Raw genomic sequence first — 26,562 nt, forward strand, 5'->3', positions numbered from 1 at the left:
GGGGTAGATGTAGGGGTATGGTTGGGTTGAGCTTCGGCGGGGCAGTGTGGACTTGTTGGGCCAAAGGGCCTGTTTCCACACTGTAAGTAATCTAATCTAAACATTGTTCTGTAAAAATCCAGTAATTTCATGGTGACCGTTACTGGTGCTAGTTTGTCATTCCAGACTCATTCAATTAATTGAATTTAAATTTCCCAGGTTTCAAAGTTCTTTTAACAAGATGTTACATTCATGTGTCTCACAGCAGGGAGTCACTAGATACTATTGAGGAATGGTATATTTTTAAACAAGATACACAGATACTGTTTGAAAATCCAACCACCATGTCATAGTATATGATGGTTTTATTTTTATTTCTTTGCCCAATGCAAAACTTGACATGTCAGAGAAGCATTAACACTAGACTTTAATACATCTTTGCAACACAACAGTGTTAAAGATATCAGCATGCGTTCCACAAAAGTTTTCAAACTTCCAACTAAATCTGGATTGTCATTGCAATTGATAGAATATCAAAAGAAAGTAGGAACAGCTCTGAGCAACACTCTCATGGCAACTGTTACTAAGCAGGTACAACAAATTCAAAATCATGAATGACCACACAAGTCAAATTCTTTACAAGTTATTGACCTCTAATTTATAAATCACAGGTTCATCGTATACGTGATATTTACAAGGCAGCATTATCTCCTCGGTGTGTAATCTATCTCAAAGCTTTTATGTACTGCATTGAGCGAATGTCTTATTCTAACCGTCGGGATCAGACTTCCGATCAATAACCAGCACTTTTCACTAACTCATTAAAATGCTTAGAACAAGAATCTGTCACTTGGATTTCAGATGAAACTGCATAGCAGCTTTGATGCCGTCATTCACACCCAGCTCACTGGAACTGCCTCATTAAGTCCTTGCATTGCCACCATTCTCCTTGTCTTCAAAAAGCCCAGCTGTTTTAACCTTGCTCTCATATAGTTTGACAATATTATTTAAATGAGAGGCAGATTCTTAAGGAAGAAAGTTTGCAGTTAAATATTACAAAGAAGCTAAGAATGGCCTAAAAGCCTCAAAGTGTCTGAGGCAGTTTGGGACAAATGGCAAGTTGATAATCCTGAAAAAAATAGTGCAATGCTGTGAGTCTTATCGGAAGGCTAGACAAATGTATTAGACTTACAACTCTTCAATCCATCTCCCTGATAAGTTGAATGTTGTAAATACATAACTTTGCTGTTTCCTTATTAATAAACAATAACAAATGTACAATCATTGAAGCAGAGACCACGGGGAGCGCTTGAGAGACTAAAACTCTAGGATGTACCAGCAATACGAAGTAGGCAAGCCCTAGCTAATTTTAACTATAAAGTCGCACTTTAAGATTTAAAATCAGAACTGGTCAGAATGGGATAAATGTTCATGAGTGGTATTGGGAGAATGAGCCATCCACCTCTGAAGAGCCAAGTGAATGGACTTAGCCTAAGCTTATCACAGGTGAAACCAATATAAAGAGCTAATCCCAAACAAGGGCCATTTAGATTTAAAAAGTTGCATTTGTGGTGACTTTATGTTTTGCATTCCAAAAACAACATGTATCAACATCCAAAGATGTTGATTCAAAGATGGAGCACAAGTAGAGTTAATTGGACAATTCAGCAAAGAAAAGCTTCAGTTTTGAATTCTGAAATTGAAAATGTACCTGGAAAGTATTTCCACATTCTCTTTTAGTTCCAATTTCCAGATTCTATAGTACTTTGCTTTTCTGTGGGAGCTTATAATTTTCTGATTGTCAATTGTTTCACTGTGACAATTGACAATCTTCAACGCACTACTTGCAGGTCACATTTGTAACACCATGGACTTCATATATAAGAAATAGAACTGAACATGGAGCCAATATGAGGGACAGCAGATGAGGGAATAAATATCTGGGTAGAAAGTTTATCCTCAATTGCATATGATAGCAAATGACTAAGGTGTAAAACATTGCACAATGTTCAGATCCTTTGGAACTTCACACTGAGCATTAATTATGGAAAAAAAGCTTAATTCAGAAAGTTATTGGAACTAAACTGAGGAATGAGTCCATTGACTTTGAATTTGGAAAGAGAAATTTCAGCAAACAAATCAATGTATTTGTAGCTGGTATCACATTCTGTTGACGCTGCTTGACCATCCTTGAACCACAGACCGGTTTAGCTTCAGATGTTAATTTAAAATGAATTTAATTGTTGATTTAATTTTACTACATGTGCACTGTAATTGAAAAGCTTTTATGAAGTGTTACCTGGTAGTTCAGCAGGTTCAACAGTTAATCAAATCACTTTACAGAAAATATTATTGAGTATTTAGTTTTTGAAAAAGATAACAAAAAGAAAATATCTTTGGCTTGGTTATGTTGGAATAAATTTTTCATCTGGGATAGAATTGGGACTGTTTCAAGGCTTGAACCCATCTCCAATTCCATTGAGTGGCCCCCATTTGCCACTTGAAGGCGGCACGGTGTCAGTGGTTAGCACTGCTGCTTTACAGTGCCAGAGACCTGGGTTCAATTCCCACCTCAGGTGACTGACTGTGTGGAGTTTGCACATTCTCCCCATGTCTGCGTGGGTTTCCTCCGGGTGCTCCGGTCTCCTCCCATAGTCCAAAAAATGTGCAGGTTAGGTGAATTGGCCACGCTAAATTGCCCATAGTGTTAGGTGAAGGGGTAAATGTAATAGAATGGGTCTGGGTGGGTTGCGCTTCGGCGGGTCGGTGTGGACTTGTTGGGCTGAAGGGCCTGTTTCCACGCTGTAAGTAATCTAATCTAGTCCAATAGGAACTTTGTCCAGTTCAGGATGGTGCCTGACTCTGTAAGCTAGTTTGCCAATCAGAATACAAAGATACATACATACATAATGCCCACAGTTATCTTGACTATACATCCTCATACCCTGATCCTTGTAAGGACTACATTCCATTCTCCCAATTCCTTCTTCTCTGTCACACCTGTTCTCATGATGCCAACTTCAACAACAGGGCCTCTGAAATGTCCACCTTCTTCCTCAACTGAGGATTTCTCCAACACTGTAGTTGGCAGGAATCTCAGCCAGGTCTGACCTATCTGCCCTCATCGCTGCTCTTCCCTCCTGCAACACCAATTAGGTCCCCCTGGTTCTCACTTACAAACCCACCAGCATTCACATCCAAAGGATCATTAGCTATGGATTTCTGCCACCTCCAGTGTCCCAGATGGGATGTCACCATCGGCACATGATGTGTGCAAACCCCTACCCACCCCAATCCCACCATAGTATGCTACACCCAATGTGGTCGCCTCTATAACGGGCAGGCAAAACACAGACTGGGTGACTGCTTTGCAGAACCCTACTTTCTGTCCACAAAAATGACCCTCAGTTACCTTGTGCTTCAACACATCACTGTGATCCCTGGCCAACAGCTGCAGTGCTCTTGCAATCTGAAAGATGTGCAAGAAATCCTTACCTTGCCAGTGGTGCTCACACCTTATGAAAGAATACATAAACATTTAACTGCCCCCAGTTGCATTGTGTATGAGATTAAGTCCACATATTATACACAGAACAAGGACACAGATACAAATTCAGCTGGACCCAATGTCAGGGGACATGCAAGTTTCTTGGTCTGTGTGAAACTATATAACGCCATATGGTGCACTTATTCTTTCAACCAGCAGAAAGGAACACACCACGTAGATTATAACCACTTACACCCATTATTATGGAAGATAGCAATTACATTAGTCAGAATCTGAAAAGGTCTCATCAAAAGGCAAGATAAAATCATAATCCATGTATAGCTTCACTTGATGCGACAAAGACTGTGCTTGAGCTTCAGCTGTTGATTTAAAGTTAATTTAATTGTCTATTTAATCTTAGTACAAATGGATTCTAATTCAAAAGCTTATATGAAGTGCTTATCTGGTATTTAAGCACGGTAGATTTCACGTCTAATTATTCTGAATAACATGGGAGGCAAGCATTAAGTGGATAACAGCTTACAAAAAAAAGTTAATCCAGTCACTTTACAGAAAATAATATTAAGTAATTGGTTTTGAAAAACATCACAAATAAAAAGGATTTCTGCTCAGTCCTGTTTACGAGAAATTTTCCTCTGGGACAGGATTGGCACTATTTCGGGTCTTGAAACACTTGGATTTTCATTGGATGTGCTTAATTTGCTTAGAGATAGGTTTGCTGTCCAGTTAAGGATGGTGCCGGACTCTATAAGCTAAAGTGTTAATCAAGGTCTTGCAATTTATAAGGAGCAGTGAGGCTCAAAATGGGCATACTCTTTCCAAATAGTTAAAATATTTAGTTAACAAATAGACTCCTCAGAGAACAGTGTATGTGAGGTCATGTGAGTGTATGGGAAAGGTTGGTGTTGAGGACCCCCTATACAGAGTGGATTATGGCTGATACCAACCCCTGACTGAAGAGCTGGCATGCCTCCTGGGCTGTCATTGAATGCCTGAGCCAGTCATTGATTGATTTCAACGGGGCGGTTATTGAGCTTGACCGACTGCTGCACATGTATAGGTGCAAAGCCCTACCAGCCCCAATCCCACTCAATATGAATGGTGCAGAGGCAGAATGGATCCAGGGAACTGGCACATCAGCCACTGGGACTCATTTCTGACCCCATCTACCCAATCTTAGTTCCAGCAAGGCCTCAAACTCCACTCTATTAATTTGATCAGCAATCCCACCAATGCTGTTACCTATCCAACAGAAGGGATAGGTGATGTTAGAGGAGTTTCATTTTTTTTCTGCATAAGAACTAACTTACTCACATCAACTTAATTTCTAGTTTAATATACAGAGAAAGGACTCTCTCTCACACACATTGAAATATTTGCATGCTAATGATTCATGTAGCAAATTTCAAGATGAACGTATAAGTATGTTTATTTGTGTTCTGGTTGGGGATGGAATTACTTTTTCATATGTACTGCTCAGATAGTTATCACCTCATCTCATCAATACATATTGCTTTCCTAATAAATCCATTGTGTCATCATTACTGTCCTTTTGTGTAGGGAATGATGTTGCGAGTGATTTCGAAATCATCTGCCACTTACTAGCTAAAGCCAGTCATTACAGTGTTACATACAGCTATTAATACGTAGAGGGTGGCATGATAGCTCAGTGGTTAGCACTGCTGCCTCACAGCACCAGGGTCCCAGGTTCGATTCCAGCCTCAGACAAACTATCTGCATGGAGTTTGCACATTCTCCCCGTGTCTGCATGGGTATCCTCCAGGTGCTCCGGTTTCCTCCCACACTCCAAAGATGAACAGATTAGGTGAATTGGCCATGCTAACTTGCCCATAGTGTTAGGTACATTAGTCAGAGGGAAATGGGTCTGGGTGGGTTACTCTTCGGAGGGTCGGTGTGGACTTGTTGGGCCGAAGGGCCTGTTTCCACACTGTAGGGAATCTAATCTAATTCACTTTCAAGATGCTTGCAACCAGAGTGTGAATGTTACACATTGACAAAAGGAGAACTTACAGGAAATATTTTTAACAAATATAGATGTCCTTATGCTTAACATGAACTGTGATGTTTTCATGTGTGTCAGCCAGTTTCAAGGCAAAAAGTAACTTTTTTTGGACAAGTCTTCATTCCAACTTAGAACTTTCATCTGTGGGCATTAAAATTAGATCACGAAGATGCCTTGCACAAACCTTGGGAAGTTTAAAGCAAAAGCAGAAGTGTGGTTCAGATTGTGAGACAGTTGTTTGTCACTTCATTAAAGATTCCTAAATAGCCTAGTGGATACATCATATTAAATCATTCAAAGTGAAAACTTCCAAATGTTACCCCTATCCGTGCCAAGGGAGCTGATGTGAACTGGGTCAGCAATCAGAGCTTTTGGATTTTGGCAGTGATTTTCGTGTTCGCAAACTAGGTTTACTTGACCTAGGAAGGCATAAGTCAGGCCACCTTTGCCCTAATCACTTTCCAGTGACCCCCTGCTGGTAAGCGACTATATAGAAGTCAGATTCATGGGTATACTGTTATTCATCGCCATACTGTACCTATGTGTGCAGTTTGGCTGAAATGCTGAGGAGCTGTAAATGCTTCTGGAACCATAATCCCAGCAAGAATCAGTGATTTCAGGTGAGGAGTGGAAACAAAGAGTGCGCATATATTTAAAAGTACATAAATAAAAACAATATAAAAATCGTTGAATAATGTTTTATTTAATTCTTTCACCAAGGGAACTCCTTTGCTCCTAAAACGTGACATCGACAAAAATGAAGCAATGCTACCAAGTTCAAGAAAACCCTTTTCCATACAACCTGTACAAGTTGCTCCTAATGAATACACAAAAGTGCAAAAAGGGAATACAAAGGTGTCGCCTGTACTCCCTGAAAGTAAGTTGAAAGACCAGAAAAGTATTACATTAGCGTTTATAAGAGATTTGTTTATCCACTTCAGCAAATCAAATTGTCAACTTGTTTCACACACAAAACTGCCACATTATGACTACATGGAGAAATTTGTTGACAAATCCCAAATTCTAGTTAATAAATCAGCCATTAAAAATGGCAACAAACATATTTTCTGTTAACTTGCGATGATGAGAATTGATTAGTATGCTTGTGCCATCATTCATTAAATCTTCTGTTTCTGGCTGAGAAATTCTAGACCTTTAAAATTTTGAGACTTGTCAACAAGTGAAAACAACAAGTGTTAGGAAATAACGTCAACTTTGTTTATTAATACATTAAGTAGAAAATGATGAAAAATGAAATATTTATTGTGGCAGATATTACATAAGTAATAAATAGTCGAAAAGGCACCTTATTTAGTAAATATGCTTTATCCATTGTTGATCTATTGCAGTTCTTGGATTTTCTATGTTGCACTCATCCAATTGTAGAATTAGGACAGGGGGTTCTGGTGATGTAGTAGTAGTGTCTCTACTACTAACTGAAAATGTGTTGCTGGAAAAATGCAGCAGGTCAGGCAGCATCCAAGGAGCAGGAGAATCGACGTTTCGGGCATGAGCCCTTCTTCAGGAATGAGGAGAGTATGCCAAGCAGGCTAAGATAAAAGGTAGGGAGGAGGGGCGTTGGAAATGCGATAGGTGGAAGGAGGTTAAGGTGAGGGTGATAGGCCGGAGTGGGGGTGGGAGCGGAAAGGTCAGGAAGAAGATTGCAGGTTAGGAAGGCGGTGCTGAGTTCAAGGGTTGGGACTGAGAAAAGGTCGGGGTAGGGGAAATGAGGAAACTGGAGAAATCTGAGTTCATTCCTTGTAGTTGGAGGGTTCCTAGGCGGAAGATGAGGCGCTCTTCCTCCAGCCATCATGTTGCTATGGTCTGGCGATGGAGGAGTCCAAGGACCTGCATGTCCTTGGTGGAGTGGGAGTTGAAGTGTTGAGCCATGGGGTGGCTGGGCTGGTTGGTCTGGGTGTCCCAGAGGTGTTCTCTAAAACGTTCCGTAATAGGCAGCATGTCTCCCCAATATAGAGGAGACCACATCGGGTGCAGCGGATGCAGTAAATGATGTGTGTGGAGGTGCAGGTGAATTTGTGGCGAATATGGAAGGATCCGTTGGGGCCTTGGAGGGAAGCAAGGGGGGAGGTGTGGGCGCAAGTTTTGCATTTCTTGCGGTTGCAGGGGAAGGTGCCGGGAGTGGAGGCTGGGTTGGTGGGGGGTGTGGACCTGACAAGGGAATCATGGAGGGAGTGGTCTTTTTGGAATGCTGATAGGGGAGAGGAGGGAAATATATCTCTGGTGGTGGGGTCTGTTTGGAGGTGGCAGAAATGACGACAGATGATATGATGTATATGGAGGTTGGTGGGGTGGTAGGTGAGGACCAGTGGGTTTCTGTCCTGGTGGCGATTGGAGGGGCGGGGCTCAAGGGTGGAGGAGCGGGGAGTGGAGGAGATGCGGTGGAAAGCATCGTCGATCACATCTGAGGCGAAATTGCGGTCTTTGAAGAAGGAGGCCATCAGGCTTTTTCGGTATTGGAACTGGTCTTCCTGGGAGCATATGCGGCAGAGACGAAGGAATTGGGAATATGGGATGGCGTTTTTACAGGGGGCAGGGCGGGAGGAGGTGTAATCTAGGTAGCTGTGGGAGTCGGTCGGTTTATAGTAAATGTCCGTGTTGATTCGGTCGCCCAAGATAGAAATGGAGAGGTCTAGGAAGGGGAAGGAGGAGTCTGAGATGGTCCAGGTAAATTGGGGTCGGGGTGGAAGGTGTTGGTAAAGTGGATGAACTGTTCAACCTCCTCATGGGAGAACTGGGCAGCGCCGATACAGTCATCGATATAACGGAGGAAAACGTGGGGGGTGGTGCCAGTGTAGCTGCGGAAGATGGACTGTTCCACATAACCAACCCAACCACCCCGTAGCTCAACACTTCAACTCCCCCTCCCACTCCACCAAGGACATGCAGGTCCTTGGATTCCTCCATCGCCAGACCATAGCAACACGACAGCTGGAGGAAGAGCGCCTCATCTTCTGCCTAGGAATCCTCCAACCACAAGGGATGAACTCAGATTTCTCCAGTTTCCTCATTTCCCCTCCCCCCACCTTGTCTCAATCCCAACCCTCGAACTCAGCACCGCCTTCCTAACCTGCAATCTTCTTCCTGACCTCTCCGCCCCCGCCCCCACCCCCACTCCGGCCTATCACCCTCACCGTAACCTCCTTCCACCTATCGCATTTCCAATGCCCCTCCCCCAAGTCCCTCCTCCTTACCTTTGATCTTAGCCTGCTTGGCACACTCTCCTCATTCCTGAAGAAGGGCTCATGCCCGAAACGTCGATTCTCCTGCTCCTCGGATGCTGCCTGACCTGCTGCGCTTTTCCAGCAACACATTTTCAGCTCTGATCTCCAGCATCTGCAGTCCTCACTTTTTCTACTGCTAGGCCAGGAAGTACAGGTTCAAGATCCTCCTGTTCCAGAGTGTGTAATAACATCTCTGAACAGCTTGTTGAAAAAATCATCAGGCTGATTTATTATTCACGATACGTTGTATTTCATTTTCATACATGGCGAAGTAGGTTAAGATTTGTCTCCTATTCTTTACATGGTACAGATATTTGCAATCAGCTCAGTATAAATAAATTACCAATTAATCTCACTTGATTTCATAACCTTTTAAATACTATTACTTAATAAAAATCTGAACTTTGAACTTTACCACCACCTTTCATGAGAAGGACTCCTTGACAAGATTCTTATAACAAGTAGTTCCAATTTTAGGATTATATCCACTTATTCTGGACTGGAGGAAATGGTTTCTTTCTATCAATTGCTTTAATCATTTTAATTTGATTCGATTTGATCATCTTTTAATCCTCCATATTCAAGGGAAGACGAGCCTGGTCTATCCAACCTATCTTCATTAATTAACCCTTTCAGCCTTATAGTAGGAAGGGCACTTTGCTTTTAGCAGATAGGTCAAGGATTACAAAATTATAGCAAATTACATTTAATTAAACCAAGTAAGCATATGACAAAAAAACGTGGTGAGATACATACTTCAGGGACAACGTTGAAGTAGCTACAGATGAAATTAAGTGATCCAAAGATTCCAATTACTGCAAGGAACAACTAACAAGTCAAAGAGAATGGTGAACCATACAGCTAGACAGCAGGATACAAGAAAAAGGAAATCATTCTTCATGTTTTAGACAAACAACATAGTAAGTGATGTGTTGAGTTTTAAAAGTGGATGGAATACTGAATGTAGAGAACATAGAACAGCAACAAAACTGATTTCCAAAAGCTGAAAGCCTGGAGTTATGAAGAAAGACTGGTGGAATCTGAGCTCTTTACTGTTGAAAGAGATGTCTGACTGTTGACCTTACAGAAGAATCCAAAGTGGAAAATCATTAAAGACAAAGTAGGTATGGAAGATAATTCAAACAAAGTTACAGTCATAAGGCAGGTGCTAAAAAATGAAAGGCTAATGTAGGACTGATGTAAAGAAGTTCTTTGTACAGAACTTTGGCAGTACATGATTTGATTCAGATAGCTCATATCCTATTTCATCCTGACAGTTGTGAAGAGAATGTAACCCTCCTTCACAACACATTTTGCTCAGATCCCCTATAAAAATCTGTTAGTTAAACTTTAATAGCTTCTTCCCTCTTCCCTTCACTGAAATGACAGAGCCAGATGATGACAGCGACCATGACTATGAACAGATTGAAGAAGGACTTTCTCTGATGGCTTTGCAGAAAACAAAAAGATGGGCATTTTAGTTCTTGTAAAACAAGCTCAGCTGCCTGACTGGTAAGTAGATATGTTACATAACAAAAATGAATCTGAATGAGCACAAAAAGCCTCAGAAAATGCAAGATATAAACAGAGTGTGTCTACTGGCTTTTAAAAGAGACATCTTGTTTTCAGAAAATGATTCTTTAAATGAAACAATGAAGAGGAAGGCAATAAGAGGGTGTCACAGTGATTAGCACTGCTGTCTCATAGCTCCAGGGACCCAGGTTTGGTCCCACCTCTGGGCAACCATCTGTGGAGTTTGCACATTCTCCCAGCATGTGCATAGGTTCCCTCCGGGTCCTCCAGTTACCTCCGACAGTTCAAAGATGTGCAGGTTAGGTCTATTACTTGCTGCTTATGCTGTCTGACATGCAAGTAGTCCACAAGATTGACACCATTTTAAGGTATGCCTGCTACTGCTCCTGGCATGCCCTCCTTCACTCTTCATTGAAAAAAGGTTAATCCCCTTAAACAAAAGTTTGATGGTAATTGTAAAGTGGGGGATGTGCTGGGCCAGGAGGTTGCAGATTGTGTTAAAGCACAATTCTGCTGCTATCGATGGCCCACAGTGGGTCATGAATGCCCGATCAAGAGTTGCTAGATCTGTCCAAAGGTCTGTCCCATTTAGCATGGTGGTAGTGCCACACAACACAATGAGGTTATTCTCAATGTGAAGGTGGGATTACATCTCCACACGGACTGTGCAGTAGTCACTCTTACCAATACTGTCATGTGCAAATGATCTGCAGCCAGCAGTAAGAATGAGGTCAAGTATATTTTTTTTTCTTTGTTGGCTCCATCACCACCTGCCACAGACCCAATCTAGCAGCCATGACCTTTCGGAGCAACTTGATCAATAGTGCTGCTGCTGAGCCACTTCTTGGAGGTGGTCATTTAAATCCTCAACCCAAACTACATTTTGCACCCTTGCTATCGTCAGTCCATCTTCCAGTTCTTGTTCAATGTGATGCAGCAATGATTCATCAGCCACAGAATGTGGCAATCAGCAGGAGGTTTCCTTACCTATGTTTAACCTGATGCCATGATACCTCATGGGAGCTGGAGTCAACGTTGAGAGCTCCCAGGGCAAATCCCTCCCGACTATATACCACTGTGCTGCCATTTCTCCTGGGTCTGTCCTGCAGATGTGTCAGCACCTATCCAGGAATGGTGATGGTGGTGTCTGGAACATGATCTCTAAGGTATGGTTCCGTAAATCTGGCTGTCAGGCTATTGCTTGGTTAGTCTCTGAGATATCTCTCCTAATTTTAACACTAGCCCTGAGATGTTAATAAGGGTTGTTTTTGCTATTGTCATTTCTGGTACTAGACTGATGGCAACTGATCTGTCAGTTTCATTTCATGGTTGAGACTTAGTTGTATTAATGTCTACTGAGTGGCTTGTTCGACCATTTCAAAGAGCAGTTGAGAGTTAACCACATTGTTGTGGCTCTGGAGTCACATGCAGTTGGCAGTTCGGAAGGCAAATGTAACGTTAGCATTCATTTCCAGGGCACTAGAATACAAGAGCAGAGATGTACTGTTGAAGCTGAACAAGGCTTTAGTCGGACTGCATTTGGAATATCGTGAGCTATTATGGGCCCCGTATCTAAGGATGGATGTGCTGGTTTTGGAAGAGGTCCAGAGGAGATTTACAAGAATGATCATTCCCAGGATCATCCCTGTAAATCTCCAGTGGACCTCCTACCAAACCACTTTGGTGCACAAAACATTAGCTGAGTTTTTGGATTAATAAAGGTAAAAAGAGGTAAAAACGAGGTAAAAACGTTCTTTTTGGATTAATAGTCTAGTGATAATACCACTGGGCCATGGCGTTTTCATTGCTAATGGCTATCCGTATTTCTTAACTTGCAAAAATATACTTTAATCATGAAAAAGCTTTTATGTATATATACAGATACTAAAGCCATTCAGTTCAAAGGCAATTAGGGATAAGTAACAAATGTTGGGCTTATCAGCAACGCTCACCTCCTATTACAAAGGAAATACAAAATCCAAACTGACAAAAAACGGGAGTCACATTCCTACATGCAGTCAATTCTTCAAAATTTACAGATTTTAAAATCTTAATTTTTTTGCCTTTTTTAAAACTCTTTTAATCCATTCTTCCTTTCCCTATCCCACTTTCTCTACATGATGTGACTCTGTTCATTCTGTTTCTTTCTCAATTCCTAAATCTTACTGAGCATTGATGAGCAACATCTTAACCAGATGCCCTCTTGCCCATGCTGCATAGTTAACAACAAACACTTGCAACAATGTGTAAAGGAAGACAATTTTCAAGCTGAAGACAAAAGGGAAGAACTCTAACTCATTTATCAAATGTAGACCATTCAGTAAGGATGTGATTGGATCTTCTATCTCATTAAACCAAAAATATAATAGATGAAACAAATTAAATCTTTTGTCCGAGAAACCAGTATATACTTAATAGTTCTATGAGTTTAGCATACTTCTTTTACTCTGTTAAATAACTCAAATAAAATTAATAACTCAAATTAGTTTTCAAAAATAAGGCAAAAAAACTAAGATTGTATTAAATTACAGTGTCTTGTTAACTAATAAGGTTAGCGGCCTGTTAATAATACATATACCAAGACATATTGGAAAATATTACTTTGTCAAAAGCAATGGCACATTTTTGTAGCTAGAGAAAAATGTAAATCTATTTGAGAATTCATATTTCCATTAGTATGGACCAGACCAAACCCCCTCACAACGGTACGGGTTAAAATGATTGCCTAGACCCACATCTCTATTTTATTTTTAAATGCAAGTGTAAGGCACGTGTTTCGGACACAATTCAATTGGTCAAACTACAAGTCTTGAAGCAAAGAAACATTATTCGTACACTACTGCTTAAATATAAACAAAAGCAGAATTGGAAATAACTACTGGAAAATTTAACAGATTAATAAAATATAAACAGCAACTGTTAGTATATTGGAACATCCTTTAAATACACCCTTGGCAAAGGCAAATTCAGTAAAATATAATGTCTCACATGCAATTCTCCAGTGTAGGAGGAAAAAAAAATCAGAGAACTCAAGCATTTTGTTGTAGCAGCTTCAAGTTACGCTAAAGTACTAGTTCTGTGGGAGCTTGACCCTACCCCTTCATGCTGCTTCCATGGTTCCAACTTTTAAAAACTCCCAAAGCCTCATAAACTGTTTACTTTATTGGCTTGGAAGACACTGCTTTTACCACTGTCTCATAAAAGGACAAAATACACCTCTTAAAGCAATAATATGTCACAATGTAAATATGTAATAAGAATTATTATCCATTCATTTTGCTACTTTTAGGAACAAAGCAAACATTTTACTTTTCATGAAAAAGATCTACCGTAAATATTCATCTATAGGTCAAGTTTTGAGGACCATATTTTTTCAGCTGAAATTAGGGGTCGACTTATACACAAGGTATTGTTTGAGGGGATGAAATTCATGCTTGTCATTTGCATTTCATCTTTGAGTAGTAATAAGTTTTTAAGTACTAGCGAGGAAAAGAAAATCACAAACAAGTCAATATCCACATGGTCATTTAAAATGGGAAACCTACCTTCCAGGCAGCCCCTTGGTCCCTGAACGTTCCGTGTAATATGTTCCCCTCACAGTAAACTGCAGGTAACTGAAACCATGGAAACTAACTCCGCGATTTACAGTAATTCTAAAAACATGACGTGAAGAGTGATAGCCAGCGGACTGGAAGACCCAAAACTGAGTGTTACGGCCAGCAGACTGGAAGGCCGGAGTGCAGTGCAACAGGCAGGCACATTGACTCAAACTTTGATCTGTAACAGTGAAGAATTAGCATCAACTTATACATGAGGTATATGCAAATTCCAAGATTTTAGGGCCAAAATAGGGGGGTTAACATACACGAGATTGACATATACACGAGTAGATACGGTACATTTTATCGGTCTCCCTTTGGCCATTTAGCATGGAAAATTAAAACAGCCTAACTGGACTTATTTCAATTAAATTGAAAGGAAGCCTTAATCTTGGAAAATCTGGAATAGTAAAATACTTACTGAATAAATCAAAACTTTTCAGAAAATAAGAATTGGCTGCTGTTAGTCATTCCAAATCACTTCGCTGTGAACTGACATTTGTCTTTGCTCTAAAAACAGAAGAGAAGGTTATTATTCCAAGTGGTGAAGTTTTGGGTTTCAGTTGAATAGTAAGTCAATCAGGGAAGCTAGGTTTTTAGCTGAAAGCGTTTCCTGAATGAACATTCAAGGGTTTATTTACATAGTTCGCAGCCCCAATGACTGGTCTTTCAAACAATCAATCAATACATTTATAAAACTCTCAGAGCAACACAGGCATGGAATCCATACTGTAAGATCGCAAAATATCCAACACTAACATGGAACTTATTAAAATCACTCAATCAATATAATAAAATAGACTGCACATGTTGACAAAACTACTGAGCAAATAATTATTAAAACATTACTTGATTGTTGTTATTTTATGATACTATAAGAGGCACCAGTCATGATGAATGACATGAGAAATATGTATAACATTTTTATCATGCAATTCATCTGTTGTGATTAAGGGGTTTTAGAGCCAATACAGACATTGATCCTTTAAAAACAATCTCTAATTCAACCAGCAGTAATCTGCAAGTGCTCAATTCTTCCCACTATTTTTGTCCGAGGTCAGAAGTCACACAACACCAGGTTATAATCCAACAGGCTCATTTGAAATCACAAGCTTTTGGAGTGTGCTCATTCGTCAGGTGAAGTGACAAAGGAGCAGTGCTCCGAAATCATTTATTTTCTCAAAGAAACCTATATTCCTTTATCAAAGTGTCTTATTGCTTTCGAAAAATCACACTTTTAGCTTTTCTCCAATCTAAGCAACACATTATTCTAATGACCCATCACCTCACTACACATTTCTGCATTCTTCTTGATTTTCCTTACCATTCTAAGTCAAATCTTTTCATCCCAAGCTTTAGCTTCTGTTCCATCTCATCTCACCAAGTTTTTTTTTGAACCAGTACAGCAACTTTTTCTTTGACACCTCATTGTCCTAAAATTACATATTTATCTTTATTTTCCAAAAAATAAATCAAGTTGTAAGTTAGCCTTAAGACACATCAATTGAGGAAGTAGGTTAAGATGCACTCCAAAAAAGGTTTCTTATTTTGATCATGTATGATCTATCATGAAATAGTTAAGATCACTCATTATTATTGTCTGTTGTTCTTACATAATTCTCTGAAATGTCTACAGATGTCATGCTCTATTATATCTTCATCTGGTATTTGGCGATTTGTAAAGCACACCAAAAATGTACAGTTTTCTTTCCAATTGCATAATTCTACCCATTTGAATTTTGTCTTAATACAACTTGCAGGACACCCTTACATCCTAATGCTATTAAAATTCCTTGAGTAAAGTTGTCATGCCAGCTTCTTTGCAAACTCTTTTATCATACCTTAAATTTCCCAAGTCTGAATCCAAAACTAATGTAACATTTTGTGTGTATTCTTTGTAACGAAAGAGAATGATTAGAAGAAATTGAAAAGGTTCAAATAAAATTTACAAGGATGTTACCAACTTTTGAGTATTTGAGAGGCTGAATAGGCTGGGGCTATATTCCCTGGAGCATTGCAGGTAAAAGAGTAATGTTACAGAAGTTTATAAAATCATGAGGGGCATAGATAAGGTAAATAGACAAGATCTTTTCCATGGTCCAAAACAAGACGGCATAAGTTTAAGGTGACAGGGGAAGATTTAAATGGGACCAAAGGGACAACTTTATCATGCATGTACAGAATGTATTGCCAGAGGAAGTGGTGGAGGCTGGTACAATGACAACAATTAAAAAGCCTTGAATGAGCATATGAATAGGAAGGGTTTAGAGCAATATGGGCCAACTGCTGGCAAATGAAACTGGATTAATTTAGAATATTGTGTAGGCATGAACGAGTTGCGTTGAAGGGTCTGTTTCTATGCTATACAACTCTAGGACACAAAATGGGTGGATATTTAGTGGCAGTTAAAGGTTCATCAATATCACAATAACTCTGCTGGAATGAGAAAGTCATCTTTCACTATTATACTAGACTGCATTTTACAAGTCTCAAGACAACCATAGTCTATACTTGGTTGAGTTCCAGTGATGAATGTTCAATTTGTACTAAGATTTTTAACCATCTTTAAAAACTTTTCTTATTACTCCTTCAGGAATCAAGGATATAAAAGCTTGTTCTGGAATCTACTTCTAGCTGACTGAAAACTTAGCTTCGTTGATAACAAATTGTTTAACCCCAAGTATTACTAAAGAGCTGTTACTTTGAAAAGAAGTGAAGACATTTTTGTGGAAATGGATCGAGAAAAAAAACTCACTCCAGAACTTGGTTACAGATTTAAATGGTGACAGATCAGTACATTCAAAATGAAAGTTATCCTGGTGATTCTTCCTGCAAAATAAAACACATTCATCAGTTGCATGCATACAGATGGCAGTACAGCAACACATCATATTGTTATTTTAATCTATTAAAAAGGAACATTGAGAAAATTTTAATATTTACTTTGTTTCAAAATGGATGGCCACGTGGTGGGCTGAATCTACTCAGCCAGATGCAAATTATGATACTGCAGTCTGTAGTCCACTATATCCAGTCTTGAATGACAACAATCAAAAGCTAGCGAGAAACAGAGTCTCCATAAATATCGCCACACTCAATAGTGAGGGAGCCCAGCACATCAATGCAAAATCATGGCATTTGCAATTATCTCCGGCCAGAATAGCTGACTGGATCATTCATCTCACCCTTCGCCCGATCAAGTAAACACAATAGATTTTATGGCACTTTATTTTAAATAAAAGAGAATTCTTGCAAGTGTCTAATTACCTCTCAATAACCTCATTTAACATCCCAAGAGAAGATTCTCATTAGTATCACATTGTTGTTTTGGACACTTGCTGCAAAGATTGATTATTTGAATCCACTTCACTGAAACACAGAATTGTTACAATACAGGAGACCATTCAACTAGAATGTTACAACTTATTGCAATCTCTTAGCCGTTTCCTTTACCTTGGCACATTATTTGAATAGAAACAATCTAGTACCCTTTTTAATCACAATTCTAAGCAGTCTCAACAATGAAGAAATTTCTTCAGATCACTTTTGCAATATTTGCAAATCTTTTTAAAATCTGCATTCTCTCATTTTGATTTTTTAAACAAACAGGAATAGTTACTTCCCAGCAACTCTACTCACATCCCTCATGATTTAAAAAATTTCCCTCAGATCTCTTTTTAACCTTTCCTTATTGAAAGGATTCTGGGCAATCCAAAATAGAGGATGGGAAAAATTTCTGGCTGTAAGAGCTGCTCCTTTTTTTTTGAGGTATTTTAGGTGTTGGAGGTGATTTCCTCGAATTCCAGGAGCAATTACTGTTTTATATGCTGTTGCATTGTTTTGGAACTTTGGGAAAAAAATAGTCAAAACAACAGCAGTTAAAAGGGAGAAGAGCAGACAAAGGAAGCACATGGTGAGGAGAGTGCAGGAGAGAGAGAGAGCGAGAGCGAGAGCGAGAGAACGAGAACCTGCACAGTTACTGCCTTTGCAGTTTGAAATAGTGTATCGCTGGACATCGGAGTGCATTCGGGAAAATTAACGAACAATGAAATTCACAACTAATCTTGGAGGAACTGTTGGGTGAAGTTCACAGCACAGAATCAGATAAGTTAATTGTTGTTTTAAGTCTGTCCAAGAGAAAGGCTGCAGTAGTGAATATAGTGGATTCTTTCTTGATTATATGTTCTTGGAGATAAGTCTCTTGCTTAAACTTAAAATATAAGCCATAGCTATTAATTTAACCTGGGGCAGTGTTTGTAGAGGAATAAGACGGTGTTATTTTTTTGGGTCTGTAGATTGTGAAGGAGCAAAAATGGCCTTTGCAGTGATATGTACTTCTTGTCAGATGTGGGAATTTAAAGAGAGTTTAAGAGTTACTGCGGCTTATATCTGCCATAAATGCTGTTGGATGCAAATCTTATCAGATCGAGTGGATTGGTTGGAGAGACAGATAGAAGTGATGAGAAATTTGTAACAGCAATAGTATCTGATGGTTCATAATTATAGGAAGCGGGAAAAGTCTCAGATACAGTCACATCGATGGGTTAACTCCAGGAAGGGTGAAAGAGGTCAGCACCTAGGGCAGGAGTCTTTTGTGGATATACCCATTTCAAACAGGTATGTGGTTTTGGAAAATGTAGGGAGTGATGGATTCTCAGGGGAACGTAGCACGAACAGCCAAGCTTCTGGTATTGAGACTGGTTCTAATGCAACGAGGGGTATGTTGGCTCCCAAGAGATCAATTGTGTTAGGGGATTCTGTAGTCAGAGGTACAGACAGACGTTTCTGTGGCCAGCAGAGAAAAAGCAGAATGGTGTGTTGTTTCCCTGGTGCCAGGATCAAGGATATCTCAGAGAGGGTGCAGAATGTTCTCACAGGGGAGAGGGGCCAGCAGGAGGTCATTGTCCACATTGGAACCAAAGACAGTGGAAGGGAAAATGTTGAGACTCTGAAGGGAGATTACAGAGTTAGGCAGAAATTTAAAAAGGAGGCCCTCAAGGGTAGTAATATCTGGATTACTCCCAGTACTACGAGCTAGTGAGAGCAGGAATAGGAGGACAGAGCAGATGAACGCATGGCTGAGGAGCTGGTGTATGGGAGAAGGATTCACATTTTTGGATCATTGGAATCTCTTTTGGGGTAGAAGTGACCTGTACAAGAAGGATGGATTGCACCTAAATTGGAAAGGGACTAATATACTGGCAGGGAAATTTGCTCGAACTGCTTGGGAGGATTTAAACTAGTAAGGTGGGGGGTGGGACACAGGGAGATAGTGAGGAAAGAGATCGATCCGAGACAGGTACAGCTGAGTCAAACAGTCAGGGCAGGCAGGGGCAAGGTAGGACTAATAAATTAAACTGCATTATTTCAATGCAAGGGGCCTAACAAGGAAGGCAGGTGAACTCAGGGCATGGTTAGGAACATGGGACTGGGACATCATAGCAATTACAGAAACAAGTCTCAGGGATGGGCAGGACTAGCAGCTTAATGTTCCAGGATACAAATTCTCCAGGAAGGATAGAAAGGGAGGCAAGAGAGGAGGGGGAGTGGCATTTTTGATAAGGGATAGCATTACAGCTGTGCTCAGGGAGAATATTCCCAGAAATACATTCAGGGAAGTTATTTGGGTGGAACTGAGAAATAAGAAAGGGATGACCACCTTACTGGGATTGTATTATAGACCCCCCCCCCCCCCCCCCAATAGTCAGAGGGAAATTGAAAGACAAACTTGTAAGGAGATCTCAGCTATCTGTAAGAATAATAGGGTGGTTATGGGAGGGGATTTTAATTTTCCCAACATCGACTGGGACTGCCATAGTGTTAAAGGTTTAGATGGAGAGGAATTTCTTAAGTGCTTACAAGACAATTTTCTGATTCAGTATGTGGATGTACCTACTAGAGAAGGTGCAAACCTTGACCTATTCTTGGGAAATAAGGCAGGGCAGGTCACTTGAGGTGTCAGTGGGGGAGTACTGTGGGGCCAGCGATCATAATTCTATTAGTTTTAAAATAGTGATGGAAAAGGATAGACCAGATCTAAAAGTTGAAGTCCTAAATTGGAGAAAGTTCAATTTTGATGGTATTAGGCAAGAACTTTCAAAAGCTGATTGGAGGCAGATGGTCGCAGGTAAAGGGATGGCTGGAAAATGGGAAGCCTTCAGAAATGAGGTAATGAGAATCCAGAGAAAGTATATTCCTGTCATGGTGAAAGGGAAGGCTGGTAGGTATAGGGAATGCTGGATGACTAAAGAAATTGAGCGTTTGGTTAAGAAAAAGAAGGAAGCATATGTCAGGTATAGACAGGATAGATCAAGTGAATCCTTAGAGAATAAAGAAAGTAGGAGTATACTTAAGAGGGAAATCAGGAGGGCAAAACGGGGACATGAGATAGCTTTGGCAAATAGAATTAAGGAGAATCCAAAGAGTTTTTACAAATATATTAAGGACAAAAGGCTAACTAGGGAGAGAATAGGGCCCGGGAAAGATTGGCAAGGCGGCCTGTGTGTGGAGCCACAGAAAATGGGGGAGATACGAAATGAATATTTTGCATCAGTATTTACTGTGGAAAAGAATATGGAAGATATGGATTGTAGGGAAATAGATGGTGACACCTTGCAAAATGTCCATATTACAGAGGAGGAAGTGCTGGATGTCTTGAAATGGTTAAAAGTAGATAAATCCCCAGGACCTGATCAGGTGTACCCGAGAACTCTGTGGGAAGCTAGAGAAGGGATTGCTGGACCACTTACTGAGATATTTGTATAATCGATAGTCACAGGTGAGGTGCTGGAAGACTGGAGGTTGGCAAACGTGGTGCCACTATTTAAAAAGGGCAGTAAAGACAAGCCAGGGAACTATAGACCAGTGAGCGTGACCTCGGTGATGGGCAAGTTGTTGGAGAGAATCCTGAGTGACAGGATGTACATGTATTTGGAAAGGCAAGGACTGATTCAGGATAGGAAATCATGTCTCACAAACTTGATTGAGTTTTTTGAAGAAGTAACAAAGAAGATTGAGGGCAGAGCAGTAGATGTGATCTAAATGGACTTCAGTAAGGTGTTTGACAAGGTTCCCCATGAGAGGCTGATTAGCAACATTAGATCTCATGGAATACAGGGAGAACTAGCCATTTGGATACAGAACTGGCTCAAAAGTAGAAGGAAGAGGGTGGTGGTGGAGGGTTGTTTTTCAGACTGGAGGCCTGTGACCAGTGGAGTGCCACAAGGATCGGTGCTGGGTCCACTACTTTTCATCATTTATATATGGATGCGAGCATAAGAGGTACAGTTAGTAAGTTTGCAGATGACACCAAAATTGGAGATGTAGTGGACAGCGAAGAGGGTTACCTCAGATTATACCAGGATCTGGACCAGATGGGCCAATGGGCTGAGAAGTGGCAGATGGAGTTTAATTCAGATAAATGCGAGGTGCTGCATTTTGGGAAAGTTAATCTTAGCAGGACTTATACACTTAATGGTAAGGTCCTAGAGAATGTTTCTGAACAAAGAGACCTTGGAGTGCAGGTTCATAGCTCCTTGAAAGTGGAGTCGCACGTAGATAGGATAGTGAAGAAGACTAGGAGAAAGTGAGAATTGCAGATGCTGGAGACCAACGTTGAAAAATGTGGCACTGGAAAAACACAGCAGGCCAGGCAGCATCCGAGGAGCAGGAGAATCGACGTTTCGGGCTTATGCCCGAAACATCGATTCTCCTGCTCCTCGGATGTTGCCTGGCCTGCGGTGTTTTTCCAGCACTACATTTTTCAATAGTGAAGGCGGCATTTGGTATGCTTTCCTTTATTGGTCAGAGTATTGAGTACAGGAGTTGGGAGGTCATGTTGCGGCTGTACAGGACATTGGTTAGGCCACTGTTGGAATATTGCATGCAATTCTGGTCTCCTTCCTATCAGAAAGATGTTGTGAAACTTGAAACGGTTCAGAAAAGATTTACAAGGATGTTGCCAGGTTGGAGGATCTAAGCTACAGGGAGGGGCTGAACAGACTGGGGCTGTTTTCCCTGGAGCGTCGGAGGCTGAGGGGTGACCTTATATACGTTTACAAAATTAAGAGGGGCATGGATAGGATAAATAGACAAAGTCTTTTCCCTTGGATTGGGGAGTCCAAAACTAGAGGACGTGGGTTTAGGGTGAAAGGGGAAAGATATAAGAGAGACCTAAGGAGCAACGTTTTCACGCAGAGGGTGGTACATGTATGGAATGAGCTGCCACAGGATGTGGTGGAGGCTGGTACAACTGCAACATTTAAGAGGCATTTGGATGGGTATATAAATAGGAAGGGTTTGGAGGGATATGGGCCGGGTGCTGGCAAGTGGGACTCGATTGGGTTGGGATATCTGGTCGGCATGGACGGGTTGGACCGAAGGGTCTGTTTCCATGCTGTACATCTCTATGACTCTATAACTCTATAATTCAACACAATGTTCAGGAAAAGTTCCCACAGCAATATCTAGGAATGTTACTACAGTCAACCATTTACATTGCTATTGTTGCAGTCTACATTCTTGTAGTTAACATCCCCCCTTGTAAGTACTCAGGAATGTTAGCCTCTCTTGAATTTCAAATCTTTTTTGTCCCCCTAAGGATCCTTCAAACTAGCTGGTTTACCTATATAGTACATTGAGCAAAACCATTCTCCAGTACGACAACACTCTTCCTAACTAATATTACCACTCCTTTTCTGGAGATCATGTACCTAAGAATATTTAATACCCAGTCCTGCCTTTCCTTAAACCAAGTCTTGTTATGATGTCTTGTTTTCACATGGCAATTTGCACCTGTAAATCCCCAAACTTTCTTACTATCCTTATGCATCCACATACATGCACATTAACTGACTTGCGTCTTCATTACTTTCTTTCAATCTTACAATAGATTTCAACTAGTGATTTCCTACTCTTTTATACAAGTACTAACTATCTAATTATTCTATGCATCCTGATATTTCCCTGATGTTCTTAGTTCATTCACTGCTGTCAGATTAGTTTAAAATTGAGTATTGTATCCAATTTTAGGTCCCTTACTTGCATGAGGACATAATTGAATTGGACACAGCTCAGGAGGTCCATTAGATTGATGCCAGAGATGAGGGATTTGCAAAGAAAGGTGATGGTTTAAAAAGCAGGTCAGAGTCTAAGAATATTGCAGTGAGTAATTAATGTCCCAAAGACTGGCCACCATTCCAAGGCGCAAGCCAGGAGCATGATGGAATATTCCTCATTAGCCTAGATGGATGCAACCCCATCAATGCTCAAGAAATTTAACACCATCCAGGACAAAGCAGTCCACTTGAATGGCACATCCAGAAACATTAACTCCCTCTAACACTATGATCTATGAGGTGCACTCTCGATATTCACCCAAAAGATCCTCAGACAGCACCTTTAACTCATGACCAATTTGACCTAGAAGGACAAGGTCAGCAGATACATGGGAACACCACCTCTCCAAGCCAATCTTGTAAATTTATTGCTGTTTCTTCACTGTCACTGGGCCAACTTCTTGGAATTCCCTCCCAGATAAAATTGTTAATCTATCTACAGCATGTGGACCACAGTAGTTCAAGGCAGCAGCTCACCACCATCTTCTCAAGAGCAATAGAGATTGGTCGGTTCAGCCAGTGTTGCCCACGTCCCACAAGAGACTAGGGAAAAAGAACACCAGAGGTATACCATGCTTGTCAAGATTTACTACTGATATCACAATGGCTTATTGTTCATCATTAGTACTCTAGGGTACAAATGAAATCACATATTACTCCGATTATTCTGAGAATTCTAAACAATTCTCAAATAAAACAAATTAAAAAAAAAAGAAAATTGCTAAATTTCTCAGCAAGATGCCACCAGGATCCTGACGTTCATGTTGTAATCCAAGAACAACCAGAATGAATATAATTTGGGGCTGTTTGCATCCAATTCAGATCTGCACTTGTATTTAAAATCTGAAATTTTCTTTTCTCAATGCTCTTTAAATGAGTGACACTATAAACACAGCCATATGATTTACCCATCTCAATCTGGTGGACAAGCAAGAGAAAGAAAATCGATCATAGGCCAGACTTCGAAAACGCGCATTTGCAAAGTTCAACAATGCATCACATTCAACTATTCAAGACCTTACTCAGAAAACAATGTCTTAAAATCAATACACTGCACTGTTTGGATTTTACAGAAGTTTAATAAAATCCAAAGTTTATTACACTTGACATCATGACAATTTACAAGCATTCTGTATTATGATGCCAGTTTAGTCAAGACTTCAATGTTAATTCAAATATTAGTATCATTCCCTCTATTCAGATGGTGAGAAAGAGAAAGAGACAGAACAAGCTTCCACACTTCAACAGCATAGAGGAAGCTACCATTAAGATTAAAGAGTTTATTTTTGATCATGATACAAAAAAAGTGCAGACTTACAAAACCAAAAATGCAGGTCTGCAATCAATGTGAAAAATCCAAGTTGAATTTAGAGGCACACATCCCTTTATGTTAAAATTGGTATTTACATTTTACAACAGGATGATGGATTCTGCAGGTTGTAGAATGATTCAGAATTTTAGTTTCACATCATTTTATTACTCAATTATTCAACATCTGTTGACCTGAAATGATCCTCATCCACTGTAGATTAGATGTGCCCTTCATTGCTCAGAAATTCTACTGCTTGCCTATATGGAAACAAAATTGTAATCGTAAGACTTTGAATATTTAATTTCACACACGATAGCCAGCTGAAAGTAACACTAACTTGATTGCAACGATGTTCATATTCTTCAGTGTTTTCCTCATGTAGTCAATGCTCATGCCTTCCTGTTCTCGACAGTTGCGAATCAAATTCAATACCTGAAAGGAAGGCTTTGTTTTAGCGATCATAAACAAAAACGTTAGTTATTCTGACAAAGACAAGACATTTTGTTAAGTTTCAGCTAGCAATTTAAGGGGAAAACTACACTTTATAATGCACGATAAGAGAAGGCTGATTGTTTGGCAAGTGAACTTGGAAACAATGCCATGTGGAACACACTGGTTAACAATGATTAGTGATTAACGGCCAGACTTAGTTTAAACTTCATAAAAGGGACTCCACACATTTGAAAGGAGAGTCAAATTACCTCTCTTTTCTCAATGTCCTGGTTGAGAAATTGGCCACTGGGCTCTCTACCACTGTATGACAAAATTAGCTTTGCTAGTTAGTATATACTTTGAGATTCCTAAGGTTCAACACATTAGAAGATAAGGCTAATCAGTAACTTCATAAATAGGGGGCACAACATTTGTTCATTACATAAGCATTAAGTCAGGCACATCAAGGCCATGCTTCAGGATAGCGAGAATGCCCTGATCAGAGAATGTCTTATTACACGACCATACAAACTCACAAACAGCTCCAAGACAATCTCATATTTAGTCATGGAACATGCCCAGACTACTTGAGATTATTTTAGAAGTGCAAAGTATTTCACACATGTGGACTACAGGTGAAACTAGCTGCTTCATTTAGTTACTCAGTATCAACACAAATTATGCACACAACAAATGGAATGTTCAAGTAAAAAGATATCCTGCTTATCATCCAGATGAGTAACCTGGTGTATGAATTTTAGTGCAGATGTGATGCCAGGTTTGTTGAAGCCCCAAAGAGTGGTGGATCTTAAGAGACAACATATCCCTTTGGCTATTGCAATAGGCAACGTACTGACTGTGTATACCCTACCAGTCTGCACCGGTAGAACTTGAAACAATATCCATTATCAATTGGATAGTTATTTGCTTGATAATCTGAGTGTGTAAAGAGTAATGCTGATAATCAATTAAGTATCATTAGTTGGGTTCAGTGTCACTGGGTCAAGATTTTGGAACTCCTTCCATAACAGCACTGTGAGGATACCAACACAAATTAATCTCAGCAGTTACAAGGTGGCAGCTGACCACCACTTTGTCAAGGGTGGACAGGATGGGCAATACAGTTAGTCAGCCGGCAACTACCACAAACCGTTAAACTGAAGTGCGTTCATAAAAGGTTTACCAGGATGCTGTCAGGAATGGAGGGCTTGAAGTATAGAAATAGACTGTAAAGAATGGGACATTTTTTCACTGCACGTAGGAGTTTAGCAATGGGCTTCACAGGAGGCTCCCAAGCACTGAGAATGTCACCTAGACAGAGGACGAAACGTTTGCAAGAGAAATTCCCAGCTCGGCGAACAGAACCACAACAGCAATGACCTTATTGAGATTTATAAAATGAGGGACATAGATAAGGTGAATGTCAATGATCTTTTCCCTAGGGTGGGGGAGTTCAAAAATAGGGGGCTTTGTAAAAAAAAAGATGAGGGGAGAAAGATTTAAAAGAGATGAGTGGCAACATTTTTTTGAAACAGTGGCTTGTGTGGACTGAATTGCCAGAGAAAGTGGTGAATGCAGGTACAGTTAAGGAAGAAGGGCATATGAGAAATCCTGGACTAAACTGAAAATAAATGGTAAAGCACCCGGTCATGACCATAATCACTGCAACAATCGCATTGACTTATCACACTGGCTATTACTGTGACAATAGGTTCCTCCATTAATGAGAATTCCCTTCAAACAATTGGGTCCACTATGAACTGGGTTGACATTATCCACATCTATCTGAATTAGCATTTTAAATTCACTTAGAGTCAT

General features: G+C 40.2%; 2 protein-coding genes across 6 annotated transcripts in view; one reads left to right on the forward strand and one right to left on the reverse strand.

The window, feature by feature from the left end:
- LOC140453413 (protein THEMIS-like) overlaps positions 1-10,253 on the forward strand; it is a 62,852-nt gene extending 52,599 nt beyond the window's left edge. The window contains exons 5-6 of the mRNA XM_072548063.1: positions 6,231-6,387; positions 10,142-10,253. Of these exons, the coding sequence (XP_072404164.1) occupies positions 6,231-6,387; positions 10,142-10,233 (249 nt within the window). The 3' untranslated portion in view covers positions 10,234-10,253. The remainder of the gene's footprint in view (positions 1-6,230; positions 6,388-10,141) is intronic.
- A 10-nt stretch (positions 10,254-10,263) lies between these two features.
- LOC140453419 (replication protein A 32 kDa subunit-like) overlaps positions 10,264-26,562 on the reverse strand; it is a 47,509-nt gene continuing 31,210 nt past the window's right edge. For 2 of the 5 annotated variants that reach the window (XM_072548073.1, XM_072548074.1), the window contains 3 exons: positions 24,650-24,744; positions 17,152-17,253; positions 16,830-16,941 (listed from right to left, as the gene is read on the reverse strand). In XM_072548073.1, coding sequence (XP_072404174.1) covers positions 17,199-17,253; positions 24,650-24,744 — 150 coding nt within the window. In that variant the 3' untranslated portion in view covers positions 16,830-16,941; positions 17,152-17,198. Of the gene's footprint in view, positions 14,063-14,305; positions 14,395-16,639; positions 16,714-16,827; positions 17,254-23,477; positions 23,544-23,574; positions 24,570-24,649; positions 24,745-26,562 lie in introns of those variants that run through there. The other 3 variants (XR_011952380.1, XR_011952379.1, XM_072548075.1) reach the window with 3 other exon arrangements.

Source organism: Chiloscyllium punctatum, chromosome 27 (assembly GCF_047496795.1).
Source record: "Chiloscyllium punctatum isolate Juve2018m chromosome 27, sChiPun1.3, whole genome shotgun sequence".
Taxonomy (NCBI): domain Eukaryota; kingdom Metazoa; phylum Chordata; class Chondrichthyes; order Orectolobiformes; family Hemiscylliidae; genus Chiloscyllium; species Chiloscyllium punctatum.